This window comes from Myodes glareolus, chromosome 1, assembly GCF_982192425.1.
Source record: "Myodes glareolus chromosome 1, mMyoGla1.1, whole genome shotgun sequence".
Lineage (NCBI taxonomy): Eukaryota > Metazoa > Chordata > Mammalia > Rodentia > Cricetidae > Myodes > Myodes glareolus.
The window spans coordinates 62,602,437-62,628,730 of record NC_142026.1 but is presented as its reverse complement, the minus strand read 5'-3'; the positions used below and the strand labels follow the sequence as shown (position 1 = coordinate 62,628,730).

The window sequence follows — 26,294 nt, the reverse complement described above, 5'->3', positions numbered from 1 at the left end:
GCGTACCGAAACCAGGACCCTCCACGCGCGCGCGCGCCCAGATCGCGGCGCATGCGCAGAGCCAGCAGCGCGGGGCCTGACTTGTTCGACTGCACAGTCTTCCTCTTTTTCCTCCTCTGGGCTCTTCCGGGACGCCGAGGCCTGTTCCGGAATAGCTGGCACCCGCTTTCTCTGCCTCTCTCTAACGTTCGTGACCTTCCGGCGCGCCATTAACTCGGCAGGTGGCTGTGGAGGACCCTCCCCGCCCACGCAGCACTCCTGTCACTCAGAGCGCGCGCCGCACCCCAGGAACCAATCAGCAGCCGCAGGAGGTAAGGGGGCCCCGCGAGTCTGCGAGAAGCACGCGCGCTGACGGGGCGGGGCTTGAGGGGTGGGGCGTGCTCAAGCCGCGCCCCCTGCTCTACCGTTAGGAGGTCGCTGGGCAGCTGGCCCATGTGAGTGGGACTCGCATTGGTGACGCCGTTGGCTGGAGGTACAAATAAAGTAATGGAAACTAGAGCTCCTATGAAGTGTCCTCGTAGCACCGATATGGCCCTCCTAATAACATCAGAAGGCTATTTCTGGAACTACTCCCATAGAAGCCCGAAGCCCGACACTCTTACCTACCCAAGGAATATATTCGTGAGACCTGGGTTTGGGGGTTCTCTATGCCTGAGTATAGGGAGGAGGCCCCGTATAAAATTGCAAATATTTACAATTAGTACAGTTTTAAGTACTAAGGAGCACTTGGAAAAATGGTAAGTAGGGCTGGGCACGGTGGCTCACACTGTAATCCCACCAGTGTGAACACAGAGACAGGAGGATTGCCATGAGTTTGAGGCCAGCCTGAGCTACATAGAACAGGAGGACCCTGTTTCAGAGGGAGAGGAGAGGAGGAGGAAACTGTAGACTACTAAGTTCTGTAATGTGTCGTGCCTCAAGAACAAAGGCATTAGAACAGTTAGGAATTTGAGGTCTCCAGGAAAATTTTGCAAAGCAACTTGTCAATTCTGGAAGATTCTCCAGAAGAGACGCTTGAGAACAGAGGTGGTCGAGGGGTGGGAAGATGGCTCAGTCTGTGAAGTGGTTGTTTGTAAGTATGAGGACCTGAGTTTGAACCCTGCAACCACATGAAACGTGGGGTGTGGTGGCATGGATTTGTAGTCCCCTGCTGGGGGAGCAGAGACAGACAGATGTGTGGGGTTCCTTGGCCAGCAGTATAGCCTAGTTGATAAGCTCCGGGTTCTGTTGAGATACCATGTCTTAGAAAGTGGGGCTTGGTGGTAAAGGTGCCACCAAGGCCAAAGAGCTGATTTCCATCTCTGGGACCTATGTGGTGGGAAGAGAAACTGGTCTCTCAGAGGTTGTCACCTGACTTCCACATATATGATACATCTCTGTGTATATGTGTATGTGGGTGGGTGGATGGGTGTGTGCACCTGTGCATACACGATTAATGATTTGAAAGAAAGTGGATGACACCTAAGAAACTACACCTGAGATTGACACCTGGCCTCCACATGTACACACACAGACACATGCTTGCATACTACACCTGAGATTGACACCTGGTCTCCATATGTACACACACATGCATGCCACACTACACCTGAGATTGACACCTGGCCTCCACATGTGCACACACACACATGCATGCACACTACACCTGAGATTGACACCTGGCCTCCACATGTACACACACAGATACATGCATGCATACCACACCGGAGATTGACACCTGGCCTCCACATGTGCACACACGCACATGCATGCATACCACATCTGAGATTGACACCTGGCCTCCACAAGTGCACACACACACACACACATGCATACCACATCTGAGATTGACACCTGGCCTCCACATGTGCACACGCACATGCATGCATACCACATCTGAGATTGACACCTGGCCTCCACATGTGCACACATACACAGGCATGCACACTGCACCTGCGATTGACACCTGGCCTCCAATATACACACACACATGCATACACACTACACCTGAGATTGACATCTGGCCTCCACATGTACACACACACACATACATGACAGAGAAGCTCTGGAAGTTCCCACCCCAAGAATATGCTTGTTAGGCTTCGTCTCTGTGAGGTCACTGTAAGAGCCCTGAGAATAAACAATTACATAATAGTTTGTGGGAAGTGCTCCCAGAGAACGCTGGAGACAGCATTCCAGTCGATGGCCGCTTAGGTTCTCAAATACTGATTCCAGAACACTGTGCAAATGAACACTTACTTGCCTGGAAGAGGGATAGTCACAGTAAACAGGCGCTTTAGTGTGAGGGCAGGATCGCTGTGGGGCACCGGGGAGGTTTTCAGAATAATAGGGGAGAAGACAGTTAATTGCAGGGGAGGAAGGAGTCCCAGGTTGTGGAGAGGTCCTAGGTCTGTAAACAGTCATTTACGCTCTGAATCACTCCCATAAGCATCTGTTATCAGCCCTTCCCCTCCTCGGTCAGTCCAGTCTGTGGCTGGGAAGAGGTCACTAGAGCCTAAGAGGGGCTAGACAAGCCCCTACATGGCTAGCAAGATTGCCCCTCATTTCTAGAGTGTTTCACAGGGACCTGTTGATGTCATCGAGGCCTGAGGTGGACATGGGGAGGGTTTTGAAGGAACGCAGTATAAGCGCCAGATGCTGTGTGTCTTGGTTCTTGGGACCCCACCTCCACTGCTTCTGCCGTCTGTAGAAGGCAGCCATAGCCACTCTGTAAATTGGTTGGGGCCAGGTTCCAATGAGATTGTATGTTTGGAAACTCAAGACAATATAGGTTTGGTCTACGGACCATGATTTGCCAACCTGACCTCTTGAGCTAGAGCAGGCTGTCCATACAGTTCTGTGAACAGCGGAGGACTCAGGCCGTCCATACAGTCCTGTGGACGGGGGAGGAGGACTCAGGGTCCTCCATACAGTCCTGTGAACAGATGAGGACTCAGGCCGTCCATACAGTCCTGTGAACGGGGGAGGACTCAGGCCGTCCATACAGTCCTGTGAACAGATGAGGACTCAGGCCGTCCATACAGTCCTGTGGACAGGGGAGGACTCAGGGCTGTCCATACAGTCCTGTGGACAGGGGAGGACTCAGGGCTGTCCATACAGTCCTGTGGACAGGTGAGGACTTAGGACCGTTCATACAGTCCTGTGGACAGGTGAGGACTTAGGACCGTTCATACAGTCCTGTGGACAGGTGAGGACTCAGGGCATCCATACAGTCCTGTGGATGGGGGAGGACTCAGGCCGTCCATACAGTCCTGTGAACAAGGGAGGACTCAAGCCGTCCATACAGTCCTGTGAACAAGGGAGGACTCAAGCCGTCCATACAGTCCTGTGAACGAGGGAGGACTCAAGCCGTCCATACAGTCCTGTGGACGAGGGAGGACTCAGGCCGTCCATACAGTCCTGTGAACAAGGGAGGACTCAAGCCGTCCATACAGTCCTGTGAACAAGGGAGGACTCAAGCCGTCCATACAGTCCTGTGGACGAGGGAGGACTCAGGCCGTCCATACAGTCCTGTGAACGAGGGAGGACTCAAGCCGTCCATACAGTCCTGTGAACAAGGGAGGACTCAAGCCGTCCATACAGTCCTGTGGACCTGGGAGGATTCAGGTCGTCCATACAGTCCTGTGGACCTGGGAGGACTCAGGTCGTCCATACAGTCCTGTGGACAGGGGAGGACTCAGGACCGTCCATACAGTCTGTGGACGGGGGAGGACTCAGGGCTGTCCATACAGTCCTGTGGACGGGGGAGGACTTAGGCCGTCATAAAGTCCTGTGGACAGGGGAGGACTCTGGCCGTCCATACAGTCCTGTTGACAGGGAGGACTCGGGGTCGTTCATACAGTCCTGTGGACAGAGGAGGACTCAGGGCCGTCCATACAGTCAGGGCTGTTCCCACAACACATTCCACTGTAAAGAGACACTAGTGGTGGAGAGTAGGTCACATGGCCATAGTTCCAGAACATCTTGAGGATTAGACACTGGAGAGACCTGTGAGGTTCAGAGTGGGGAGGGCTGACCAGCAAAAGGTAGTCCATGGAAACCTAGTGGGCCTGGGGGAGCCTGCCCCTGCCGCTCTGACCACACTCAAGGTCAGCATTCCTTCGACCCCGAACTCTATTACTGATGTGTAAGAAAATGACTTGGGAAGGAGACTCGTTTTTGTGTGGCTCTGCTCCTGTAGGTTGTGTTTGTGCTGGAACATTTCAGTAGTTGTGAATAGATATATTTCATTGCCCTCAGGGGTAGACTGTGGAATTGCCAAAACTCATGTCTTGTTTTGCCATGCTTAAGTTAAATTGCCTTGGTGATCAGACTGGCTGCCTGAGCTCTGGCCTCCGCACTCACATTTCTTTTAGTCAAGAGGAGGGAGAGGCAAAAGACTGTGCCTGTTTCTGTATGGGGACATTTTTGAGTACTCCCAAACCATGCTTCTGATACCACACCACTTACCACACCTAATTGCCAGAGAGAGAGAGAGAGAGAGAGAGAGAGAGAGAGAGAGAGAGAGAGAGAGAGAGGAGTATTTTCTGCATAGCTGTGTGCTTACCTCACTAAATGGAAGAAGTCAGGAAAGATACAGGACACTGGTGGCCACCCGCTCCCTAGCCACAGATCTCCCTTTGGGTTGTTCTCTGTGCATATGTATGTATGTGGTTACATACACAAGGAAACCAGAAGAGGGCAGTGGGCCTCAGAGCTGGAGTTCGAGGTGATTGTGAGCCATCTGATATGGATGCTGGAAATGGGACTCAGTCTTCTTCAAGAGCAGTATGTACTCTTAAGTACGGAGCCATCTCTCCAGCCTCTGGTTTGTTTGTAGGGTTTGGTTTTGGTTCTTTTTGTGAGGATTTATTTATAACAGTGGGAGGGTGGGTGTAATGGGTGCAGGTGTGTGTGGAGGCCAGCAGCATTGGTAATTTGGTGTGTGGAGTCAGTTATTTCTTTCCCACCATGTGGGTCCTGGGGATTGAACTCAGGTTATCAGTGTCGGTGGCAAGCATCTTTACCCACTGAGCCATCTCGTTGTTCCAGTGGTTCCTTTTATAAGGAGAAGCCTTCATATAGTCAGATGAGCCCCATGGAGAGGGAGGACTCCTTTGCGCTAAAATCTCCTTGTTCCCTCCAGGTGACTATGTCAGAGTCTGGGCACAGTCAGCCTGGGCTCTATGGGGTAGAGCGGCGGCGGCGGTGGAAGGAGCCGGGCTCCAGTGGCCCCCAGAACCTCTCTGGGCCTGGAGGTCGGGAGAGAGACTACATTGCACCCTGGGAGAGAGAGAGACGGGTGAGTGACCCCAAAGATGACATGCAGAAATCCAGAGCTATTGTTTGATTGAAGTCCTGCCGTCAGCCAGGCTCAATACAAGGCCAGTGTACATATCCCTGTCCAAAACTGCCCTCAAAAAGCAAGGAGGGAGAATGATAAAGGGGCTGTTTTTGATGATGTAGCTAAGAAGACCTTTGAAGAAGTGACTTTGTGATTTTTTTTTATTCTTTTTTTTTAAGGTTTATTTTATTATTATTAGTTATGTGGAAGGGGGATGTTCACTTGAGTACAAGTACCTTTGGAGGCATCAGATTCCTTGGGAACTGGAGTTACAGACAGTTGTGAGCCACCTGCTGTGGGTGCTAGGAACTGAACTCAGGTCCTTTGGAAGAGCAGCAAGTGCTCTTAACCACGGAGCCTTGTCTCCAGCACCAAGAGGTGACTTTAAGTTGGGGCCGGAAGGAGGTGAAGGGACAAGCCACTCCAAACCCTAGATGAGGATCACTGTGGACAGAACAGCATGTGCAGGGGTCGTGGTGACCTGGTGGTGGCTGGTGAGGCTGCAGCAAGAGGGGGACCCGAGAGGAGGTGAGCTCAGATCCCGCAGGCCTGACGGTGTTTCACAGAGAGGAGCTGCATTAGAGGATTGAGCCTGAGTTGATACCGGCTCCTGTTTCAGAGTTGTGTGCCCCACTAGCAGCATGTATGCGCCTGTTTGCAGAGTGTCCTGTCTCTGTGGGGCTTCCCAAACCCTCACAGGTACCATGTGAGCCCATGGACTCTGTTTCATGCACAGCCCTTGGGGGACTGTCCAGGTCTTCCCCAGCTTGTCAGCCATAGTCCCTGAAGAAGCTGCTGCAAATCTTACCTTTGTCTCAGGTGAGACTGCTCCCTGAGCCTTTGTACATCCGCCTTACCCACCTGACTGCAGCCCCTTCTTGTCATTCTGCTCATGTGTGTTCTTCTCCTGCTGGGCTTGTTTTGGATCCCCTGCCCTTCCCATCCTCCTTGTTAGACACCCCTGCTCATGAGCACAGCTGTCTGTCACCTCCTCCCTGCCCCATCCTCCTTGTTAGACACCCCTGCTCATGAACACACCTGTCTGTCACCCCCTGCCCCAGCCTCAGTCCTGGAGATGTTCTCTCGGAGCTGTTCTTGCCAAAACACTCTGGGTTATCCTGGAGTTCCAGCGAGCCTCTGAGCCAGCAGAATGAGTAGGACTTACGGAGAAACAGGCCCAGTGAGGGTCCACAGTGACCTTAAGCAGGAGCAGGCCTGAAATTTGGACCTTCCCCTCTAGACTAAGGGTGATCGGGAGGCAGAAGAGGATGACGTATAGGAAGGAGTCCATTTGCCTGTGAGAACAGGGACAGGGCCAAGGGCTTGGCAGTCAGGGTAGTGAGGATCCCAGTGGCTCTCACAGAGCAGGCATCTGCCATATATCAGGGTCCCACCAGGCAGCTTCCCTCTGTCCTGTACTGTCCTGGGAGGGTGGAGCTTCTGCCCTGCCCCAGGGTTGACCAGGTCGGAGTGGGTGTAGCTCTTACTTGGGTTCCTACACTAGCTGCAAAGCTCCCGCTCTCCCTCCTTCCCTTGGGGTGGCGAAGATGTAACTCTGAAGCCAGGTGAACAGGTCCAGAGCTTGTTCCCATGCTCAGCCACATTCTGCATGGGTTTCCCAGTCTCGTGGGAGTAGTGTCAGCACCTGGGTAGGGTTGGGAGGCATCATGGAGGTTGTCTGGATTAATAGCTGCATTCTCTCTCCTCAGGATGGTAGCGAAGACCCCAGCACTAACGTCATGCAGAAAACACCCATCATCCTCTCAAAGCCCCCAGCAGAGCGGGTGAGCATTGAGGACCTCAGGAGAGAGGTGGGAAGAGGGGTAATGGGAGGTCTCCTCGGTGATCTGCAACCTTCTCACTCCCACAGTCAAAGCAGCCGCCACCAACCACAGCCCCTGCTGCACCGCCAGCCCCAGCCCCACTGGAGAAACCCATTGTGCTCATGAAGCCACGCGAGGAGGGGAAGGGGCCTGTGGCTGGAGCAGGGGCTACCACCCCTGAGGGCACTGCCCCGCCACCCCCCACAGCCCCTGCGCCACCCAAAGGAGAGAAGGAGGGGCAAAGACCCACACAGCCTGTGTATCAGATTCAGAACCGGGGCATGGGCACTGCTGCACCAACTGCCATGGACCGTGAGTGAACCCCACAGCCTAGGCAGGAACCAGTTCCTGGCCTCCTTAGATCTTCTCCGTCTTGTCCCCTCTTTGCATCCAGCCGTGGTGAGCCAGGCCAAGCTCCTGCCTTCCTGGCCCACTCAGACCCTCACTGCCCTGTGTAGACGGCAACTGTACTTTTGTTTCCCAGACACTCAGACCCAAATAATCGCACAGAAACTATATTAATTACAATACTGTTTGACCAATATCTTAGGCATCTTTCTAACTAACTCTTATATCTTAAATTAATTCATTTCTATTAATCTGTATATTGCCACAAGGCCATGGCTTACTGAAAAGGTTCTGGCCTCAGCATCTTTCTCCCTGACTCTGCTACTCTCTTTATCTCTGTTCAGATTTTTCACCCAACTTTACTCTGCTAAGCCATTGGCCAAAACAGCTTTATTCATTAACCAATAAAAGCAGTACATATACAGAAGGACTTCCCACATCATTTCCCCTTTTCTGTCTAATTAAAAAGAAAGGTTTTAACTTTAACATAGTAAAATTACATATAAAAAAACAGTTATCAAGCAAAAATTATAGTTACAATATTTAGTCCTTTTACATTTGGCAAATTAAGGAAAACACTTTATCTTGTATTTGTGAGTCTACAGTTTTATATCTAATTTATCTTTTATCATTACTAAGGAAAACTATAACTGTCTTCAATTCCAGCAAAGACCCCAGAAGGATATAATATTACCTAAATAAACAGAAGTGTGTTGTAAGCAACTTCCAAAGTTCTAGAATTGACAGAGACATCTTGCTATCACCCAAAGTTCTTTTGTACCGTTGGGGCATCCATCTTCGCCTTCAGGCCCATAGTATCCGGCAGTCTTTTCCATAAAGCAGGAAATTTGAAGGTTTTTTTCTGCCTTGTAATGGAAAAGTTTGTCAGTTCCTTTCTTCTGTGTCCTGCAGAAGGTCTGGCAGTTTCTTCTTTGAAGCAGGGACCCTGAAGGACCATTCCATCTTTTGGAAAGTTCAGCAGTCACTTTTCTATGGGTCCTGCATGTCCAGTTCATACAGCATACCATTAAGCAGTCCAGGCAAGAGCAGTTTCTTGCCCAAATGGCTAGCCTTGTATTGAAGGCAAATGCCATAACAAGTTTCTTCAAAGCCCATTAACGTCTCTGAATTGGTGCTGCCAGAAGCAGACATGTCTCACTGTCTTAAACCATTTTAAATGCCATATTCTGTAGGTCTTTGGAGTGTTGAAGATTATCTAACTGAAATATATCTCTGTATATCTAGAAACTAACATGACTAAAAGTTTGATTATTATAGATGACTATCTATTAACCTGTATTTCTTGAGTATACATTACATTTTTAAATGAGCTGCAAACATAATACCTTAAACAAAAGCAGAAATACATATACACAGTGTAACAAAATCAACCTCAAATCTGTATGGACCAAAATCCATACCAATGCAAAGTATTCATCTCTATATGAATCCTCTCTCTTTCTATCCATCTGTGGTGGGCCAGGCCACACTCTTGCCCTCCTGGCCCACTCAGACCTTCACTGTCCTGTCTCTTCTTTCTGTCTAGCTGTCGTGGGCCAGGCCAAGCTCCTGCCCCCGGAGCGCATGAAGCACAGCATCAAGCTGGTGGACGATCAGATGAACTGGTGTGACAGCGCCATTGAGGTACGGCCTCCCCAAGTCCCACACGTCTGCCCATACCCCTCCAGAACAGCCCTCAGGACCTGTGAGGAGCTCCCATTAATCAGGCCTGAATTTCATCCAACTTAGGGCTGCAGTTGAAAGACTGGGTTTGCTGATGTTAGGCCAGAAACAGTAGGGATTGAACTCAGGGCCTCCTGCATGCTAACGACTTCTCTGTTCCTGAGCTCCAACTTCAGGCTGCTTTGAACTTTTTTGGTTCAGAAGTAGGGTACTAAGTTGCCCAGGCTACTCTTGACCTGTCCAGTTTTTCTGCCTTAGCCTCCTGTGACACCAGGGCTGGTTGAAACCCTGACGTGCTCTGATGTCTCTTGCTAGACATCCCTGCTACCCTAATACCAGAAGCTCTGTGCCATGGCACAGCAGAGGAAGGTCCTGATCCCGCTCCCACACTCCTCCAGGGTCCAGCCGCATGCTGTCTCCACGGTGCCAGCCAGAGGCTCCTTCCCAGCAGCTCCTGCTCTAGCTAGGGCATCATGTTATCAGGCTGATGTGCCTGTGCCTCTCTGCTTTTGTACCTCTTCCACCGTTCAGCAGATTCTGGAAGGGCCGCCCCTTCCCACCCCTGTAGCCTGAGCCTCTTAGTGCAGCATGCCAGGGCTGTGTATTAACCTGGTCCTGCCTGCTGGCTCCACTGGGCCCTTTCTGTAGTGATAAGCCACTCTTTTGGCATTACCTCGTTTGGCAGCTTCCACCTCTGCAGGGCTACTGAGCACTTGACATTGTGACTCCTATTTAATGAATTAAAATAGCCACATGTGATCCTGCTGCCACAGCAAACCCCAGTCCTGGGTAGTTTGGCTCATTAGACTCCAGTTGGCCTTTGAAAGAGGTTCTTCTGCCCCCTGGTGGTACAGATCAGCAAAGCTGGTGACTGGAGGCAAAGGTCTCAGGTGTTTATGATGTAGCTCCTTGCTCTGATCTAATCACACTCTGATCTGCAGAAACTGCACAGAGCAGGGGCCTGACCTTGGTGGTCCTGTCTTCCTGCCTTTCCATTCCTCCCCTGAAGAACACTGGCCTTTCCCCACTGCTTCTCAACCCTCCCTAGCTGCCCCTGCCAGACTCTACTAGGCTTGTGAGGCTCATGTCTTCCATTGCCCCCCAGTACCTGCTGGATCAGACTGACGTGTTAGTGGTCGGTGTCCTGGGCCTCCAGGGGACAGGCAAGTCCATGGTCATGTCACTGTTGTCTGCAAACACTCCAGAAGAAGACCAGAGGTGAGGCACGGAACAGTGTTGGAGACCAGGGGAAGTGGTCATCCATGGGGAGGGGGACTGGGATTGTAACAAAGGCGTCAAAGTGGCTTCCTGTCCTGGGCTCATGTCATGGATGAGGATGAGTGTGGGCTATCTGTGGAGTGAGGCATCACCAAGGCTTTCCGAAGGTGGTGGCTGTGTCAGGCTCTCCTCTTACTCAAGTAGTTTTTTAATTTAATTTTTATGCGTTTGAACATTGTGCCTGTGTATATGTCTATGTACTCCTTGCCTTCGTGGTTCTCACTGGAAGCCAGGAAAGGTTTCAGGTCTCCTGGAATGGTGGTTACAGGCAGTGTGAGCCTCCCATGTTGGCGCAGGAAACTGAACTGGGTCCTCTGGAAAAGCAGCCAGTGTTCTCAACTGCTGAGCCATCCCTCCAGCCCCTCAAGTGAATTATTGACGGATGAAGCGGCTGGCACAGAGCCCTGGAGTTAAGGGTACCTGGTGATCTGGGAGGTAGGACAGGGAAAGAACAGATTCTGTGCTAGCCTTGGTCCTCCTGTGTTATGTTCCTCTGCACAGGGACGGCGAGGCCTGAGGTGTCACTGACCTGCACATGGGTCTTCCGTGAGGGGACATGAGATAAAGATAAATGGTGGTAGTAGAAGAGAGGATTTGGAAGGGGACCTTAAGAACTGCATCCTGACACTGAGGCAGAGAAGCCTGGCCCTCCTAGAAATAACCTTTCCACATACGCCCTACCTCCTACATGGAGAGTGACCTGCCACATGCCCCACGTTACGTATGCCTTACTTCTCTCCCTCTCTCGTGTGCACATGCTCACACACACACATCCACTAGGTTCCCCCTACTGTTTCCTAAGGCACCTCTTAACACAAGACATCTGGCTTGCAGTGTCTTGGGACTTAGTACTTCAGGCACCACCATACTGTTGGCATTAATTATCCTCTTTCCTAAAGTTGATTCAGCTCAGTGCCTCACTGGAACGTCCCCACTCTATCTACACAACCAAGCGGGATCAGGGAAGGCAGGGACGGGGGACTAGAGGAGCTTGAGAAAACCAAAGGAAGACTCAAAATAGGGATGGACAGTGTCTTAGTTAGGGTTACTATTGCTGTAATGAAACATCATGACCCAAAGCAACTTGGGGAGGAAAGGGTTATTTGACTTCCACTTCCACATCATAGTCCATCACTGAAGGAAGTCAGGGCAGGAACTCAAACAGGGCATTAACCTGGAGGCAGGAGCTGATGCAGAGACCATGGAGGAGAGCTGCTCACTGGCTTGCTGTCATGGCTCGCTTAGCCTGCTTTCTTATAGAATCCACCTGGGACCAGCAACCCAAGGATGGCACCACCTGCTGTGGTCTAGGCCATGAGATAATACGCTACAGCAGTGGTTCTCAACCTGTGGGTCTTGACCCTTTTGATGGGGGGCATTGATTGATGCTTTCACAGGTCACCTAAGACCATTGGAAAACACAGGTATTTACATTACGATTCATAATAGTAGCAAAACTACAGTTATGAAGAAGCAACAAAAATAATTTTATGGTTGGGGGTTCACCACAGCCTGAGGAACCGTATTAAAGGGTTGCGGCATTAGAAAGGTTGAGAACAATTTTGCTTGCAGCCTGATCTTATTGAAGCATTTTCTTTCTTTCTTTTTTGAGGGGGTGTGGTTCAAGACAGAGTTTCTCTGTGTAGCCCTGGATGATCTGGAACTTGTCCTGTAGACCAGCCTGCCTTGAACTCACAGAGATCCACCTGCCTCTGCCTCCCAAATACTGGGATTAAAGATGTGTGCTGCCACAACCCAGCCCATGAACGTATTTTCTTAATTGAGGTTCCCTCTCCCATGACTTTAGCTTGTGTCAAGTTGACATAAAACCATGCAGCACATTGATCCCTTGTCAGCTTGACAGACACACATACTACATTCAGCCACCTTTCCTTTCTCAATGATCCCAAGATCTCACGTGAAAGACATAACTTTAAAAGACCCACAGTCTTTACAGATTCAAACACATTAGAAGTTCTTTTAAAATACCCGTCTCTTTAAAAATCAAAAATCTCTTCTACTGTGGGTCCCCGTAAAAAGCAAAATTAAGTTAAATACTTTCTTGTTTCAAGAGGGAAGAACCAGGGTACAGTCAAAATCAGATCAAAGCAAAATGAACAATATAAATAGCTCAACGTCCAATGTCTGGGATTCACTCATCGATCTTCTGGACTCCTCCAGGGCCTTGAGTCACTTCTCCAGCTCCACCGTCCACCGCACACACTTGTCCTCTGGGTTCTGGCTGCTCCACTCCTCCACAGCTGCTGTTCTCAGTGCTTAGCCCATGTATACTGGCTGGTTTTATGTGTCAACTTGACACAGGTTCGGGTGATGAGAGGAAGGAACCTCAGTTCAGGAAATGCCTCGGTGAGATCCAGCTGTAAGGCATTTTCTCAATTACCAATCAATGGGGCAGGGCCCATTTTCGTTGTGGGTGCTGCCATTTCCTGCTGCTGGTCCTGGGTTCTATAAGAAAGCAGGCTGAACAAACCAGGGGAGTAGGCCAGTGAGCAGCACCCCCTGTATGGCCTCTGTATCAGCTGCTGCTTCCAGGTTCCTGCCCTGTTTGAGTCCTGCCCTGACTTCCTTTGGTGATGAACAGCAATGCTGAAGTGTAAACCTAATAAACCCTTTGCTCCTCAACTTGCTCTTTGGTCATGGTATTTCATCACAGCAGTAGAAACCCTAAGACACCATGGTACTGGCATCTCCAAAACACTGGGGTCTTCTGCTACAACTGGGCTGTACTTTCACCAATAGCTTCTCCTAGGCTCTCTTCATGGTGCCAAGTCTCAACTTCTTTACATGACCCCTTCAGTCCTGAGCCTTCAGCTGCCACTGAGGCTGTACCTTCTCCAGTGGCCTCTCCTGGCCTCTCACAGTGCCAAGCCTCAGCTGCTCTCCATGACCCCTTCCTGCCTTCAAAAGCAGCACTTCCTGGGTGACTCTTAAATTACCAAGTCCAGTTGCCAACTTGTACAACCTTGGCCACCTCTGGAACACAACTTCTCTGTGATAACTCACAGGATACACTTCCCAGAAGACTTTACTTCAGTGATGCTGACCCTTCCACAGTCCTCTCCAAAACAACATGGTCAGGTCTGTCACTGCAATACTCCACTGTCCTGGTACCAACACAACACTATTGCTGTAATGATACACCATGACCAAAATACAAGGTTTTTTAGCTTACATTTCCATATTGCTGTTCATCATTGAAGTCAGGGCAGGACTCAAACAGGGCAGGAACCTGGAGGCAGGAGCTGATGGAGAGACCATGGAAGGTACTGCTTACTGGTTTGCTTACAGGCTGCTTTCTTATAGAACCCAGGACACCAGTCCAGGGATGGTACCACCCACCATGGTCTGGGCCCTCCCCCATCAACCACTAATTAGGAAAAGTCCTACAGGCTTGCCTGCGACCCAATCTTACCGAGGCATTTTCTCAGTTGAGGCTTCCTGCTCTCAGATGACACCAGACACCGTAAGTAATAAGGGTCAGGTTGTTCCCAGAAGCTGGAGCTGAGCTTTTGTACAGAAGGTGCCTTATCCTTAGTGTACAAAGGACTGTGAACCCTTTGTGTGCAGTCTCGCATCTGAAGCACAGTTTTATTGTTGCTGTGGTTGGGGGATAGGGGGTTTGTTTTGTTTCTTTAAGACAGGGTCTCTCTACATAGCCCAGGCTGGCCTCTATCCCACATTCCCTCTGCCTCAATGTCAGGTTTTTCTTCTAGGGGAAAGGGCCCATACTTTTTGCCAAGTCTTGGCCTGGTGGACACCCAGAAAAGGTTAGGGAGCACCATTGCCTGAGCCTAGAGCTCAATGGTCCATCTGCCTCTCTGTTCCGGCCTCTCAGCCCAGTTGCATCTACAGCTGCCTGTGCCGTCATGCTGTTTCACCTCTTGGGTGGCATCTTTGCACACCCCTCTCAGCAGCAGGCACAGTCCCCTGTGCTCTCTGTCCAGACTCCAGAAACCACTGTCTCAGTTTGCATTTTACCCATGGCATGTGGTAGACTTTGGTTCTGGCTCTTTTTGTCAACTTCTAGAGATTTCACCTCATTTACAGCCTGCTTCCCCTCCTTCATGCCCAACCCCTGCTCCCAGCCATTATCTCCCCTGGCAGATGCTGAAATCTACCCAGCCAGTCTTTGTGCCTTCGCTCAATTCAGCAAATGTGTACCAAATGCTCCTTGCATTGCCAGCCCCTGTTCTTGGTGCTGGGTTCCACAATACACGTGACTGTCATAGCCTGCCATGTAGGCTTGTTTTCTGGGGAGTTTGTGAAGAGAATCCATCTGGCATGTTAGAGCCATTTGGCATGTTGGAGGATGATAACAGCCAGGCATGTGGTGAATGCCTGTGGTCCCAGCTTTCAGGAGGTGGAGGCAGGAGGATCAGGCATTTGAGGTTATCCTCAGCTACATAATCAGTTCAAGGTCATCCTCAGCCTTATCCTTGTTCAAGGACAACAAAACCAGTTGTAACAATTGGCCAGATTACAGTTTTTAAATCCAGCATTGAAGGAAGAACAGACTCAGTGGATAGTGTGCCCTAATGAGAGGGAATACAGACACAAAGCCTTCGGCATGGGACTTGGGACTGAGTTGCAGAGCAAACAAAAAGGGGGTCAGTAGCTCAGGGACAGCTTGCCAAGTGAGGCCCGTGGGTCTCAGTCACACTGCAGGCAAACATGGGCAGAAGGCTATAGGAATGAATGCGAGAGAGGCCCCAGGAGGTCCCATGCCTGCAGAGCCACCTCCAACCTTTCCTGCAGTCCTTGCACACAGCAGAGAGGGGCATTTTCCAAACCAAAATCTATTTGTCACTCGTCTGCTTCAGGGCATCCAGGACTCATACACCCCCGCCCCAACTCCTGCCTATGTCCCATGAAGAAAGGCCTATGTGTCTGCCTGCTGATGCTCCTACCTCAACCTGGCCCGTTGTTGCCTTTCTCCTTTCTCCTCAGTTTTGCCCTCTGTGCCTACCGTCCTCACGTGTATGTCCTGCCTGCCCCTCTTCACTTGCTCCCTGGAGCATCTTCCTTGCCCTTCTCAGGGCAGACCCACCACCCCCACCCATCCCATCATTGTCTTTCCTTAGCCGCATAGTTTCAGAGCATCTTTGAGCTAAATGGAAGTCTTTGGAGCCAGCGGCTTTGTTTCGTCTGATACTCTGTCCCGTGAGCACTCTCACACGGATGTTGGGAATCAAACCCAGGTCCTCTGGAAGAGCAGTGCACACTCCTAACCACCAAATTGTCTCTCCAGCCTAATTGCACACTTCTTGAGTGTGAACTTTGTAGAAGGTGATATTTGCACCACAAATAACAAAAGTTGGACACACTGGTTGGGTAGTAGTATCATTCCTTTCTTTAAAAAAATAAATAAAATGCAATGGTGTCTTCGCTGTGTAGACCAGGCTAGCTTCATAGCAATCCTCCTGCCCTTGCCTCATAAGTGCTGGAATTAACAATATACCCCCACAATGCCTAGCAGTTTTCATAATTTTTTGTGACATAGCCCCACTGTGTACCCTGGCTAGCCTGGAATTCATAGAAGTCTGCTTACCTTGTTCCTCCAGTACTGGCATTAAAGATGTGCACCACAGCTTTCTGCCCTTGTTGTCTCCATATTACAGATAAGGAAACTGAGGAAGAGGGCTTAAGGGCCAGGAAGACAGAGTTGAGATCTGTAACCTCCAAGTCTGGCAGTCTCTGCCTGTAAACACTTGAGTCTGCTGACTCCCTTAGCTGCACTGACTGTACCTGTGGGTGGGCATGAAGCTGCGTGCTGAAAATCATGTCGTCACTCCCTAGCCTTGGCGTCAGATGGAAGAGATGGAAGGCCTGGGGGCTGGCAGAGGGTCCATGTCTCAGGTTATTCTGTGGCTGGAGAGACTCAGTGCCAGAAAGCTCATGTGCTCCATGTATTCTGCTCATAGGGCGTATGTCTTCCGGGCTCAGAGTGCTGAGATGAAGGAACGAGGGGGCAACCAGACCAGCGGCATTGACTTCTTCATTACCCAGGAGCGGATCGTTTTCCTAGACACACAGGTGCCAGCCCAGCCCCAGCCCTCTCTCCCTGGCCCTTAGCATCCTCCTGTTAGAGTGTGACCCTCCTCATTCACTTTTGCACTGTGGCCTGGAGGGATCTCCAAGCACCATGCCTTCAGGTGTGGCCTCGGGTCTGTATCAGTCTAGATCCTGAACTTCAACCTTACCAGGAATGTGACCTGAAGTTAAACTCTGCCCCTTCACCTGTCAGTGGGGGTGCAGGCTCTACTCAGCCTCTTGGAAGCTCGTTGGGTCTATGGAATGGTCCAAGAAAAGTGTTTGACCAACACCTGGTACCAGGTTCTTGCTTAGAATTGTCACTGTCATTGGGACTGACCTGCCATGGACATCCGGGCAGTGGTCCTTAGCTCCTCACCCTCAGACCTGTCACAGGTCCTTTTCCATTTCTGACCCCAAGTTTCAGAAAAGGGGAGTCATACTGCCTGTCTGCCTGGGAGTTGCCCCGGGGTTTAAAGTTTCATAGTAGCACCGACACAGGTAGACCTGAGCCAATGCTCTAGGCTCTCAGCAATGGGGTCTCTAGAACAGTCTCTCTCTACACTTTGACCTGTTTGCCTGGCCAGTGCCTCCCTTCCGAAGACTCCCATGGTGCATGCTTCTTGACATTTGCGGCCTCTGATGCCTCTGTTCTCCACGCCCCTCCACTGTGGTGTGAATCACTGCTGTGTGTGTCCAGTCCCCAACTGCCTGAAGTCCTTTGGACACTGGGCCTGGCCCAGCGTTGGTACTCCCCCTTGGGGAGGTTCTGCTCTCCAGACACAACACAGAGTGGAAAACCTGCTATCTGGAAAGGCTTCAGGAAAACCTGGAACCCTCGGTGCCAGGCCTTGTGTAGGGTCTGCAGGGACCTGAACACAAGCAGATCTGGCCAAGAGCACCTTTCAGAACAGCTCACACCCTGCTAAGCAGCAGTATGACTTACACCAGAGTGGTTTCCCGAGGTGTTCAGTCAACTCTGACTTTCAGGAAAGTTCAGTGTGCTAACCACTGTTTCTTCTGCGTGCACTGATGCAATTTGTAAATCCACACCAAGTTTCACACTAATCATTTTTTGACCTAAGTAATTATTTCAGTAACGCTTTGGAAGCACATAAAACAGCCAGCGACAAAGAGTCTTTAAGGGGCCAGGGCTTATTTATGCTGTGTGAAACTTAGGAGCACCAGGGGCTCTTGGGACTCCAGGCTCTTAGAAACAGCAAGGCTTGGCTCAGGAAGACTGGGAGTTCATGGTTCGCCCCCTCTTGCTGACCAGCGCCACATTGGTTAGATGTGACCTGCTCCGCTGCTGGCCTCACTTTGTCCTTGGCAGTGTTTACCTGCACTCTCAGAGCATGCCTCGCAGTAACTGCCTCACCTTCCGGGTCCATCTCTTGCAGCCCATCCTGAGCCCATCCATCTTGGACCACCTCATCAATAATGACCGCAAACTGCCCCCAGAGTACAACCTCCCTCACACCTATGTGGAAATGCAGGTGAGGGAGTCTGCTAGGGGCTGAGCTGAGGACTGGGTGGGGGCCAGGGGGATCTGGACCAGGGGCTGGGCTGGGGGAGAGGGGGCAGCTCTGGCTGAGGACAGACCTGGCCTCCAGCAGTCACTTTCCACCCCTTGCCCTCAGTCTGGTGCCCCTCTATGTAAGGTGGCTGCTGCTTCCTACCTACATTTAGGGCTGGCCTGTAAGGAAACAGGTCACAGTGTCGCTCACTTGAGCTGCGTCCTGGAAAGAAGAGCTGGTGTCTGACCTCTGTCCTCCCCGCCCCCAACAGTCACTGCAGATAGCTGCCTTCCTCTTCACGGTCTGCCACGTGGTGATCGTTGTGCAGGACTGGTTCACGGACCTCAGTCTGTACAGGTGAGCTGCGAGACAGGCTGGAGGGAGGACAGCCTCAAGCCAGGGCCCCACCAGTCCCCTCAGTAGCTGTGGGGGTACTGTTGCATGTTTGTTGCAATTGGTCGTTCCCACAGGTCCAAAGGTCTCTGCTGGCTTCTCCACACTGGGGTCTAAGTAATGCCTGTCTCCTCGAAGGCCCCGTAACAAACCTTCACCAAGTTCTCTCAGTCCCTATTAGACTGCTTACAGGGCAGTGGTTGCAGCAGGAGCATAGGTAGTCTTAAAGCCACTCCATGGGAAGGCCAGCACACGGAAGGATGATAGCTTCCCCGTGGCTATGAGGATGGAGCCCCTCCCTAGTCCTTTCCAGTCTGCAGGCTTGTGCCCTCCCTGACACAGGTGCAGTTAGGGCATAGCTGCAAACAGCTTAGTTGGGAGGTGTGGCTGGACACTCAGGCGAGGGTCTCATGCCCTCCTCACCCTCTCCTGTGAGGGAAGTCAGTGGTCAACAAGCCCAACATGGTGGTCTTTAGCCAGTGGGCACAACTGAACTCATGGAAGATGGCTAGGCCTGTGCAACAGTCCTGCAAAGTGCTTACCTCTCCACAGACCTCACCTCGCTCAGTGTGGTGAGCACAGCCCTTTCTGTGCTGCCTGATAGCACCCACACCATGAGGAAGACACCCTGGGCATCTGGCTAGCCTAGGGCCCACAGCATGAGGAAGACACCCCGGGCATCTGGCTAGCCTAGGGCCCACACCATGAGGAAGACACCCCGGGCATCTGGCTAGCCTAGGGCCCACACCATGAGGAAGACACCCCGGGGCTAGCCATTTCTCCTGCAGCTCAGTGCCAAGGTGCTCCTCGTTACGCCTCTTGTCCCTGGCTGGAAGCGCTTGGCCTGTAGATCTTCTCTGATGCCCTCATGGTGTGAGGCCAGCTTCAGTCCTCCCCTCCCCTCCCTTCCCACATCCCCACCATGGTGCCTGCCACTCAGAAGTGACACCACTGTTCTAATGACCTCCCTTGGTGTAGGTTCCCAGCACTACATGCAGGGTCTGACACAGGCAGGTACAGAGTGCACAGGGGCGGGTTTGTTCAGTCCTTGGAGTTTGGTTTTCCAGCATGCGTACGCACTGTCTGGTCCCTTGGGCAGCAGGAATAAGGTGGTGGGCCATGGGGAGGAGAGTCCTGCCTAAGCAACTGGGGTCCCCAAAATTAGGTGTTTCCAAAGTTTGAATCCCACTTTTGTTGCGTGGATACCTGCCTCTGTTCCTCATTCTGTGCAGACCGAGTAAATCAAGGAGCTCAAAGCATCCGGTGCAGAAACCCACAACAGCACAGTACTGGCACAGTGCCTACTATGGCAGTGTTGTGCCCTGAACAGCACGGTAGTGGGTCCAGCACAGGTCCTCGTACAGAGAAGCACGTGTTCAGTGGGGGCTGCTCCTGGATAACTCTGGGGGTGGGGCTGAGTGGTGGGTCTCCCCAGCAGTACCACCATCCACCGGGATTCATTTGTACAAGTAAATTAAGGAGCCCTGTCCCAGGCTCTGGGCGCACAGGTGTGAAGAACACAGAACAGGCGGCTCCTGTGGGGGTTGTGTTCTGCTGGTACCCTCGGCAGAGCTTTGTTGTGAAGCCATGGTCTGCAGCTGGACCCTGGGAATCATGGGTAAACATGTAGAGAAAGCCCATGTACTTAACAGGTCTCATTTCCCCATTAGATAACGGGTTTGTTTTATTTACTGTTACACACTTGGAAAATGTGTTGGAAAACAGCACAGAGTGAGAACATCCACATAAAGACCTGTGTGCAGATATTTATAGCATCTCTGTTCATAATGGCCGCTCAGAAGCAGCCAGCATGCTTTGAGTGGGTGACTGGATGAAGAAGTGGGTCCATCCAGACAATAGGGTGTTATTCAGCACTAGGAAGAAATGAGCTGTCAAGCTATGAAAGGAACGGAGGAACCTTAAATGCATATTGTTAAGAAGCCTGTGTGGGAAGGCTGCAGCATGTGTGGTTCCGGCCTTGCGACAGTCTAGAGGAGGCAAGGCCTGGGGACAGGAGGGGGATGAGGGTGAACAAGCATAGCACAGGGGACTTCTAGTAACCTCCCCACCCCTGCTATGCTGGGGACTTCTTGCCCAGTGTGTGTCTCCAGACGAGAGTGTCTGCACCAAGACTGACCGCTGTGTGCAGGGTGAACTGGGGGACAGTGATGATCATGCTCTCGTCTGCCACAGGTGCATGCTGTGCATGCAGGAGCGTGGGCCAAAACGGTTTTGAGAGGTTTTGGTTGCTTTTATTCTTGGTTTGTTGGGGGTTTGTTTGTTTTTGAGGGACTCGGTTTCTGTGTAGCCCATACTGGCCTCAAACCCCAGGTGGCTGGGATTACAGACACACGCCAAAACTCAAAGACAGTGCAGTTGACCCAGGTGCCATGAGCTGGTGTCATAACCCTAAAGGTACATGAGGAGGTTGTCTTTCACCAGGATCTCAAGGGGCATCCTCCCCAGGATGTGGAAAGGGGGTGCACATGCATGGCCATCAGCCCCTCATTCCACACCTGCAGGTTCCTGCAAACGGCGGAGATGGTGAAGCCGTCCACCCCGTCCCCCAGCCACGAGTCCAGCAGTTCCGCAGGCTCGGATGAGGGCACTGAGTACTACCCACACCTCGGTGAGAGCTGCTCTGGGCCAGAGATGGGCGGCATGAAGACTTGGGGAACACTTGTGACTGCAAGAAAAGAGCCTCTGGAGCTCCCTCTGGTCCCCAGTCTCAGTCCAGCCCTGGGGGCCAAGCCTGGGTCTGGCTCCATGTCAGAATGGGAGAGGAGTTGACCTGCTGTTTCTGTGTCCTTGATGTCCCAGGGGGAGGGACCTGCTTACCACCTGCTCCCTGCCTGCTGTGTCCTCCCTGGTGCACTTAGATGATTGTTTTCCTGGACACACGCATGTACACACTAGCCTCCTCTTGTGTTCCTGATCACACAGCTGTCCTTGTCTGTCTTTTCATTGGGCTAGGGATCCTTGATGCTGGAAATTGGGTCTGACTGTGTCTGTCCCCAGCACCGTCCTGCTCACACCGCCCTGCTCACAAATACTGAATGACTTGAACTAGTGGGGAAAGAGTGCAGGCCAGACTAAGCGTTTTCTGCTGCATGGCTGTACCTCCCCCCCTTCCCCTCCCCCAGTCTTCCTGCAGAACAAGGCACGCAGGGAGGACTTCTGTCCCCGGAAGTTACGGCAGATGCACCTGATGATTGACCAGCTCATGGCACACTCCCACCTGCGCTACAAGGGTGAGCATCCCCAGGCTCCCCCCCCCCGGGCCAGCCAATGTCCTAGATCCTTTATGCCACTCCTTCCCAGGCAGAGACCCCCCGATGACCCTTCTGGCCACCAGTCCCCCACCATAGACCACAGCTCAGGCTGCGGACTGGTGTCTGTTCCCAGGAACGCTGTCCATGCTGCAGTGCAACATCTTCCCAGGGCTGCCACCCGACTTCCTGGACTCAGAGGTCAACTTGTTCCTCGTGCCCTTCATGGACAGTGAAGCCGAGAGCGAGAACCCACCTCGAGCAGGTAGTTACCCTTGGGGACATCTGGCCATGGGGAGACAACCTGTCCTGGGGCCGGGAGAACTCTCTGGCCTACCACAGGTGCTGGGGCCTTTCTCGGGACCACGTTCCAGCATCAGAGAGGTTCGGGACCAGCTGCTCTGAAGCACCCCCCCCCCCTTTTAGGGCCTGGTTCTAGTCCTCTTTTCTCGCTGCTGCCTGGGTACCGAGGCCACCCCAGCTTCCAGTCCTTGGTTAGCAAGCTCCGCAGTCAGGTGATGTCCATGGCACGGCCTCAGCTGTCGCACACCATCCTCACCGAGAAGAACTGGTAAGAGTTGTTTGGGGTGCATATGAGGAGCCCACTTAGTGCAGCCTGGAAGGCACTCTTGCAGGGGAACCTCAGTAAGCCCTGTCTCTCCAGTCCTTGCTAACAGGTAGCACTTCCCCAGGGCCAGCAGGATGAGTTTTACGTGACTAACTCATGGGCCTCAGCTCGCTACAGGGTTTTTTGTTTGTTTTTGTTTTGTTTTGTTTTTTTCTGAAAGAAAGCCCACATCTGTAGTCCCAGCATTGGAGACTAAGGCAGGGGATCATTATGAGTTCAAGGCCAGCTTAAACTACACAGTGAGTTCCAGACCAGCCTGATATACAAAGCCTACCTTATCTCAAAAACAAAAGTTTAGGCTCAAAGAAATGTCACACAGCAAAGTCACACACGTATGGTATGATACCAGGAGAAGGACCGGGACCCTGGTTAGGCAGGAGATCTGTTCTCAGTCGTGAGTGCCCAGCCTCACGGGAGCTGTGCTCGATCCGCTAGGTCGCTCCTCTTTCTGCTCCTGCTCCCTGCCTGCAGGCGCTCTGCCCCACCCTCCTTCACCCTCAGAAGAGCTCTGCCTCCAGCCTGCCCTGTCTAGGAGAGAGCTGAATATGAGCAGGGCCTGGTGCAGCCTCTCACTCTACTGCTGCAGCCACTGAAGAGTGGAGAGCACAGGCCCACAGCAGGGTGCTTCTCCCTGAGCACTTAGGGCAGAGCTCAGGTTCCTGTCCTTGCTAAACCAGGGCCTGAGGGGCGGGGAAGACTGGGCTGTGCAGCTGCTGTTGAATGTTTTGTCCATCATGATGCTGGGAGGGAGTGGAGACACCTTTCCCCCTTGGACCCTCATCCAAGCCCAGCCCCTCAGCCTCCCCAGAAGAGGGCCTGGAAGCAGGGCAACTCAGTCAGGGTGGCACCATCGCTCCAGGCTCTGGGAAGCTCCTTTGTATGTGGAAACTTACTGGGCCTCAGTTTCCACCCCTGACTGCAGCCCTCCACCCACAGGTTCCACTATGCTGCCCGGATCTGGGACGGGGTGAAGAAGTCCTCAGCCCTGGCAGAGTACAGCCGCCTGCTGGCCTGAGACCGAGGGGTAGCTCACAGGGAACCGCTGTCCTGTGGACAGTTAGGGCACACAGCCTTCCCCCAGCAGGGGAGGAGAGCGACAGAGGCCTGGCAGAGGGATCATGGCTCCCTCCCAGAGACGTGAGGTGTCTAAGGCCAGCCCCTCCCTCAAATGGGGTGCTGCTCGGGGTGACCAAGAGATCCCACCCCCAGCCTGGGATGAGCAGCCCTTCCCAAATCCCCATAGAGACAGGCAGCAGGAGTCAGAGCGGTCCCCAGGAAGCCTTCCGTAGAATTGGGGCTGGGGTTGGAGAGCTCTTCATGGGGGAGTCGGGGAGGGAAATCTGATGGTTCAAATAAACCTGGTCACAGGAGTCTGCTCTGGGTTTGTTCTTTCCCCGACCCATCACCCACTCCAGGAACAGGGCAGCTGATCTTTCACTAGAGCAACAATGTCTGTTTTAGACTGGAAAGGTAGAATTGTCAGATGTGGCTTGGCCTATAATCCCATCAGGAGATGGAAACAGGAGGACCAAGAGTTCAAGGCCAGCCACAGCTGTGTCAAGAGAACAGCCAGGATGGGAGACCCTGTCATAAAAATAAACAAACAAATGCAGGCATGGTGGCACAGGCCTTTAAGCCCAGCATTGGTTGGGGGGTGGGATGGGAGGATCTCTGTGAATTTGAGGCCAGCCTGGTCTACAGAGTGAGTGCCAGAGCTGTCACACAGAACAATCTTATCTCGAAAAATCAATCAATCAAGAAATAAATAAAGGAGTAACAGGATCGTCCTGTAACAAACTGTTTGCCCTTACCTAGCTCTTCTCGTGCCCTTTGGACCCACTGACTCTTGGCCTTCAGATGCCAAGCAGTACGCACATCCTCCTGTTCACAGACTGGGAGGTCCAAGACCCAAGGCACCCTGTGGCCCATGGTTCCCAGACTCCACTCTGGAGTTGTGACCCCATGCGGAGCTTGTTCCTTTGTTTTGAGCAAAGGCCTCTAATGAATCTTTTACAAACACACTAGAGAGTCTTGTGGTGCTGCCTGCATTGGGTGCAGTTCTGGGCCACAAGTCTGCACGCTCCTTTGCTACTGGACCTATGATAGCAGAATCTTTCTTCTCACCTTCTTTGTTTACTGTGACCCCTGCATTATTTTCAAAATAAAGGAACTCCCGTCTTTTCTTTGATCTGACTTTTGTCGTAGAATTACTACTGCTGATGTTTTTCTTAGCTCTGGTTTGCCTTTCTTAACTGGCCCTCACCATGGAACCCACACAAACAGCGGGAAGTCTGTTCAGTCATCCATTGATTCCCTTCACAGACAAGATATACAGATTTTTTTTTAAAGATTTTTTTTTTAATGTATGCAACGTTCTGCCTGCATGTATGTCCGCAGGCCAGAAGAGGGCACCAGATCTCATTACAGATGGTTGCGAGCCACCGTGTGTTTTCTAGGAATTGAACTCAGGACCTCTGGAAGAGCAGCCAGTGCTCTTAACCTCTGAGCTATCTCTCCAGCTCCGATTTACAGAATTTTTTATAGTTTTATTTTTTATTTTATGTTTATTAGTGTTTCTGCCTACATGTGAGTCTGTTTAAGGGTGTTGGATTCCCTTGAACTGGAGTTACAGACGGTTGTGAGCTGCCATGTGGGTGCTGGAAATTGAACCAGGGTCCTCTGGAAGAGCAGCTGGTGCTTTTAACCACTGAACCATCTCTCCAGCCCCCAATATACAGAATTTTGTCTTCTGAATTGTCAGCACAGTTGATCACAGTTCCTACTGAAAGACCCAGGAAAATCCAGAATTTTGCCCTGGAGGGCCCACCACGTTCTGGCTTTGACATCTTGAGTATCCTGGAAATCAGGAAGGAAGGAAGTCCAAGGGCACTGGGATATTCACTTCTATATGATCTTAAGACCCTCCAGGGCTGTGCCCTCACACGGAGCTTCCAAAGCCTTATGCCATAACCCCAACTGTTCAGAAACCCTCCTGTTGCCCTTCCCTGTCCAAACTTGTGTCTCATGTCAGACAAGGTGCACATGTCTGTAGTCCCAGCTCTGAAGAGACAACAGGGTCACAAGTGCCAGGCCAACCTTGGCTATATAAAGATTAGACCGTCTCACAAATCCATGAACAGACCAACCTCTCATCCAGGTTGCTGGAGGGCTTTCTCTGTCTGGGACTTTGCCCCAGAGTAGGGCAAGAGAAAGTGGCCAACAACCAGAGAGAGGGAGCCTGAGGTTCCATCCTAAACACCAACTAGTCTGGGACAGCCAGAGCAGAGCAGGCCAGGGACTGCCCTACAGCTAGGTCACAGCTGTGCAGGGTCTGCCATGCGGCTGGTCACCTCCATGTGCAGCACAGTCAGATCAGCTGGGGATGGTGCAGAAGGTGACAGTGTGCTCTAGGCAGTGACAGCAGAGGCACACATGAGTGGCTTTCATCAACATGTCTTTTTTTTTTTTTTTTTTTTTTTTTTTTTTTGGTTTGTGGTAGGGCTGGCCAAGTCGCTCAACTTGTCTGATGAGGAGTCAGGTGATGACTTTAGAAAGGCAAGTGTGTCCAGCTTCCTGTGCACTCTGCCCAGCGTGGCTCTCAAGGTCGTAGTTTAGATGGAAAAGTTCTGGCAGTCGGGGGCCAGGGGATACTGAGTGTTACAGCTCAGGTAGAAGAGTATTCTGACAGTCGGGTGCCAGGAGATAGCACAGGTCATAGTAAGCATAGCAGCTTGCAGCCCTGCTCTAGGGAAAGGCTTCCCAATGTAACAGGTCTACTCCTGCAGAAGAGGGCTTTCCCAGCAAAGTTGTTGCAGTTCGGCTATGGTGCCTGAAATGTAACAACTGCTCTCTGCTAGGGGAAGGATCCCCCAGGGGAAGTGTTGCAGCCCCACTACGCTGGCTCCATCTCAGCTCCAGCAAAAGAAGGTCTTCACCCAAACCTCATTCAGGAGATTTACTGGAAGTGAAGAATCCAGGAGA

At 51.8% G+C, this 26,294-nt stretch overlaps 1 protein-coding gene and 1 pseudogene across 5 annotated transcripts; one reads left to right on the top strand and one right to left on the bottom strand.

The window, feature by feature from the left end:
- The first annotated feature begins 38 nt into the window (after nucleotides 1-38).
- On the top strand, nucleotides 39-23,683 carry Smg9 (SMG9 nonsense mediated mRNA decay factor). 5 transcript variants are annotated; one of them, XM_087908111.1, is made up of 14 exons: nucleotides 39-311; nucleotides 5,126-5,281; nucleotides 7,033-7,107; nucleotides 7,194-7,458; nucleotides 9,041-9,138; nucleotides 10,283-10,395; nucleotides 16,398-16,509; nucleotides 17,907-18,002; nucleotides 18,295-18,380; nucleotides 20,939-21,045; nucleotides 21,560-21,667; nucleotides 21,822-21,950; nucleotides 22,112-22,256; nucleotides 23,250-23,683. In XM_087908111.1, the coding sequence occupies exons 2-14, from the start codon at nucleotides 5,132-5,134 to the stop codon at nucleotides 23,326-23,328; spliced, it is 1,563 nt and encodes a 520-aa protein (XP_087764237.1). In that variant the 5' UTR covers nucleotides 39-311; nucleotides 5,126-5,131; the 3' UTR covers nucleotides 23,329-23,683. The 5 variants fall into 5 exon arrangements, with proteins under 5 accessions (XP_087764237.1, XP_087764238.1, XP_087764235.1 ...); XM_087908112.1 differs by lacking the exon at nucleotides 39-311 and adding an exon at nucleotides 363-472; XM_087908109.1 differs by lacking the exon at nucleotides 39-311 and adding an exon at nucleotides 4,566-4,767.
- Nucleotides 23,684-24,198: 515 nt separating this feature from the next.
- Nucleotides 24,199-25,159, bottom strand: LOC148123403 (large ribosomal subunit protein uL14 pseudogene; annotated as a pseudogene).
- Nucleotides 25,160-26,294: the final 1,135 nt, after the last annotated feature.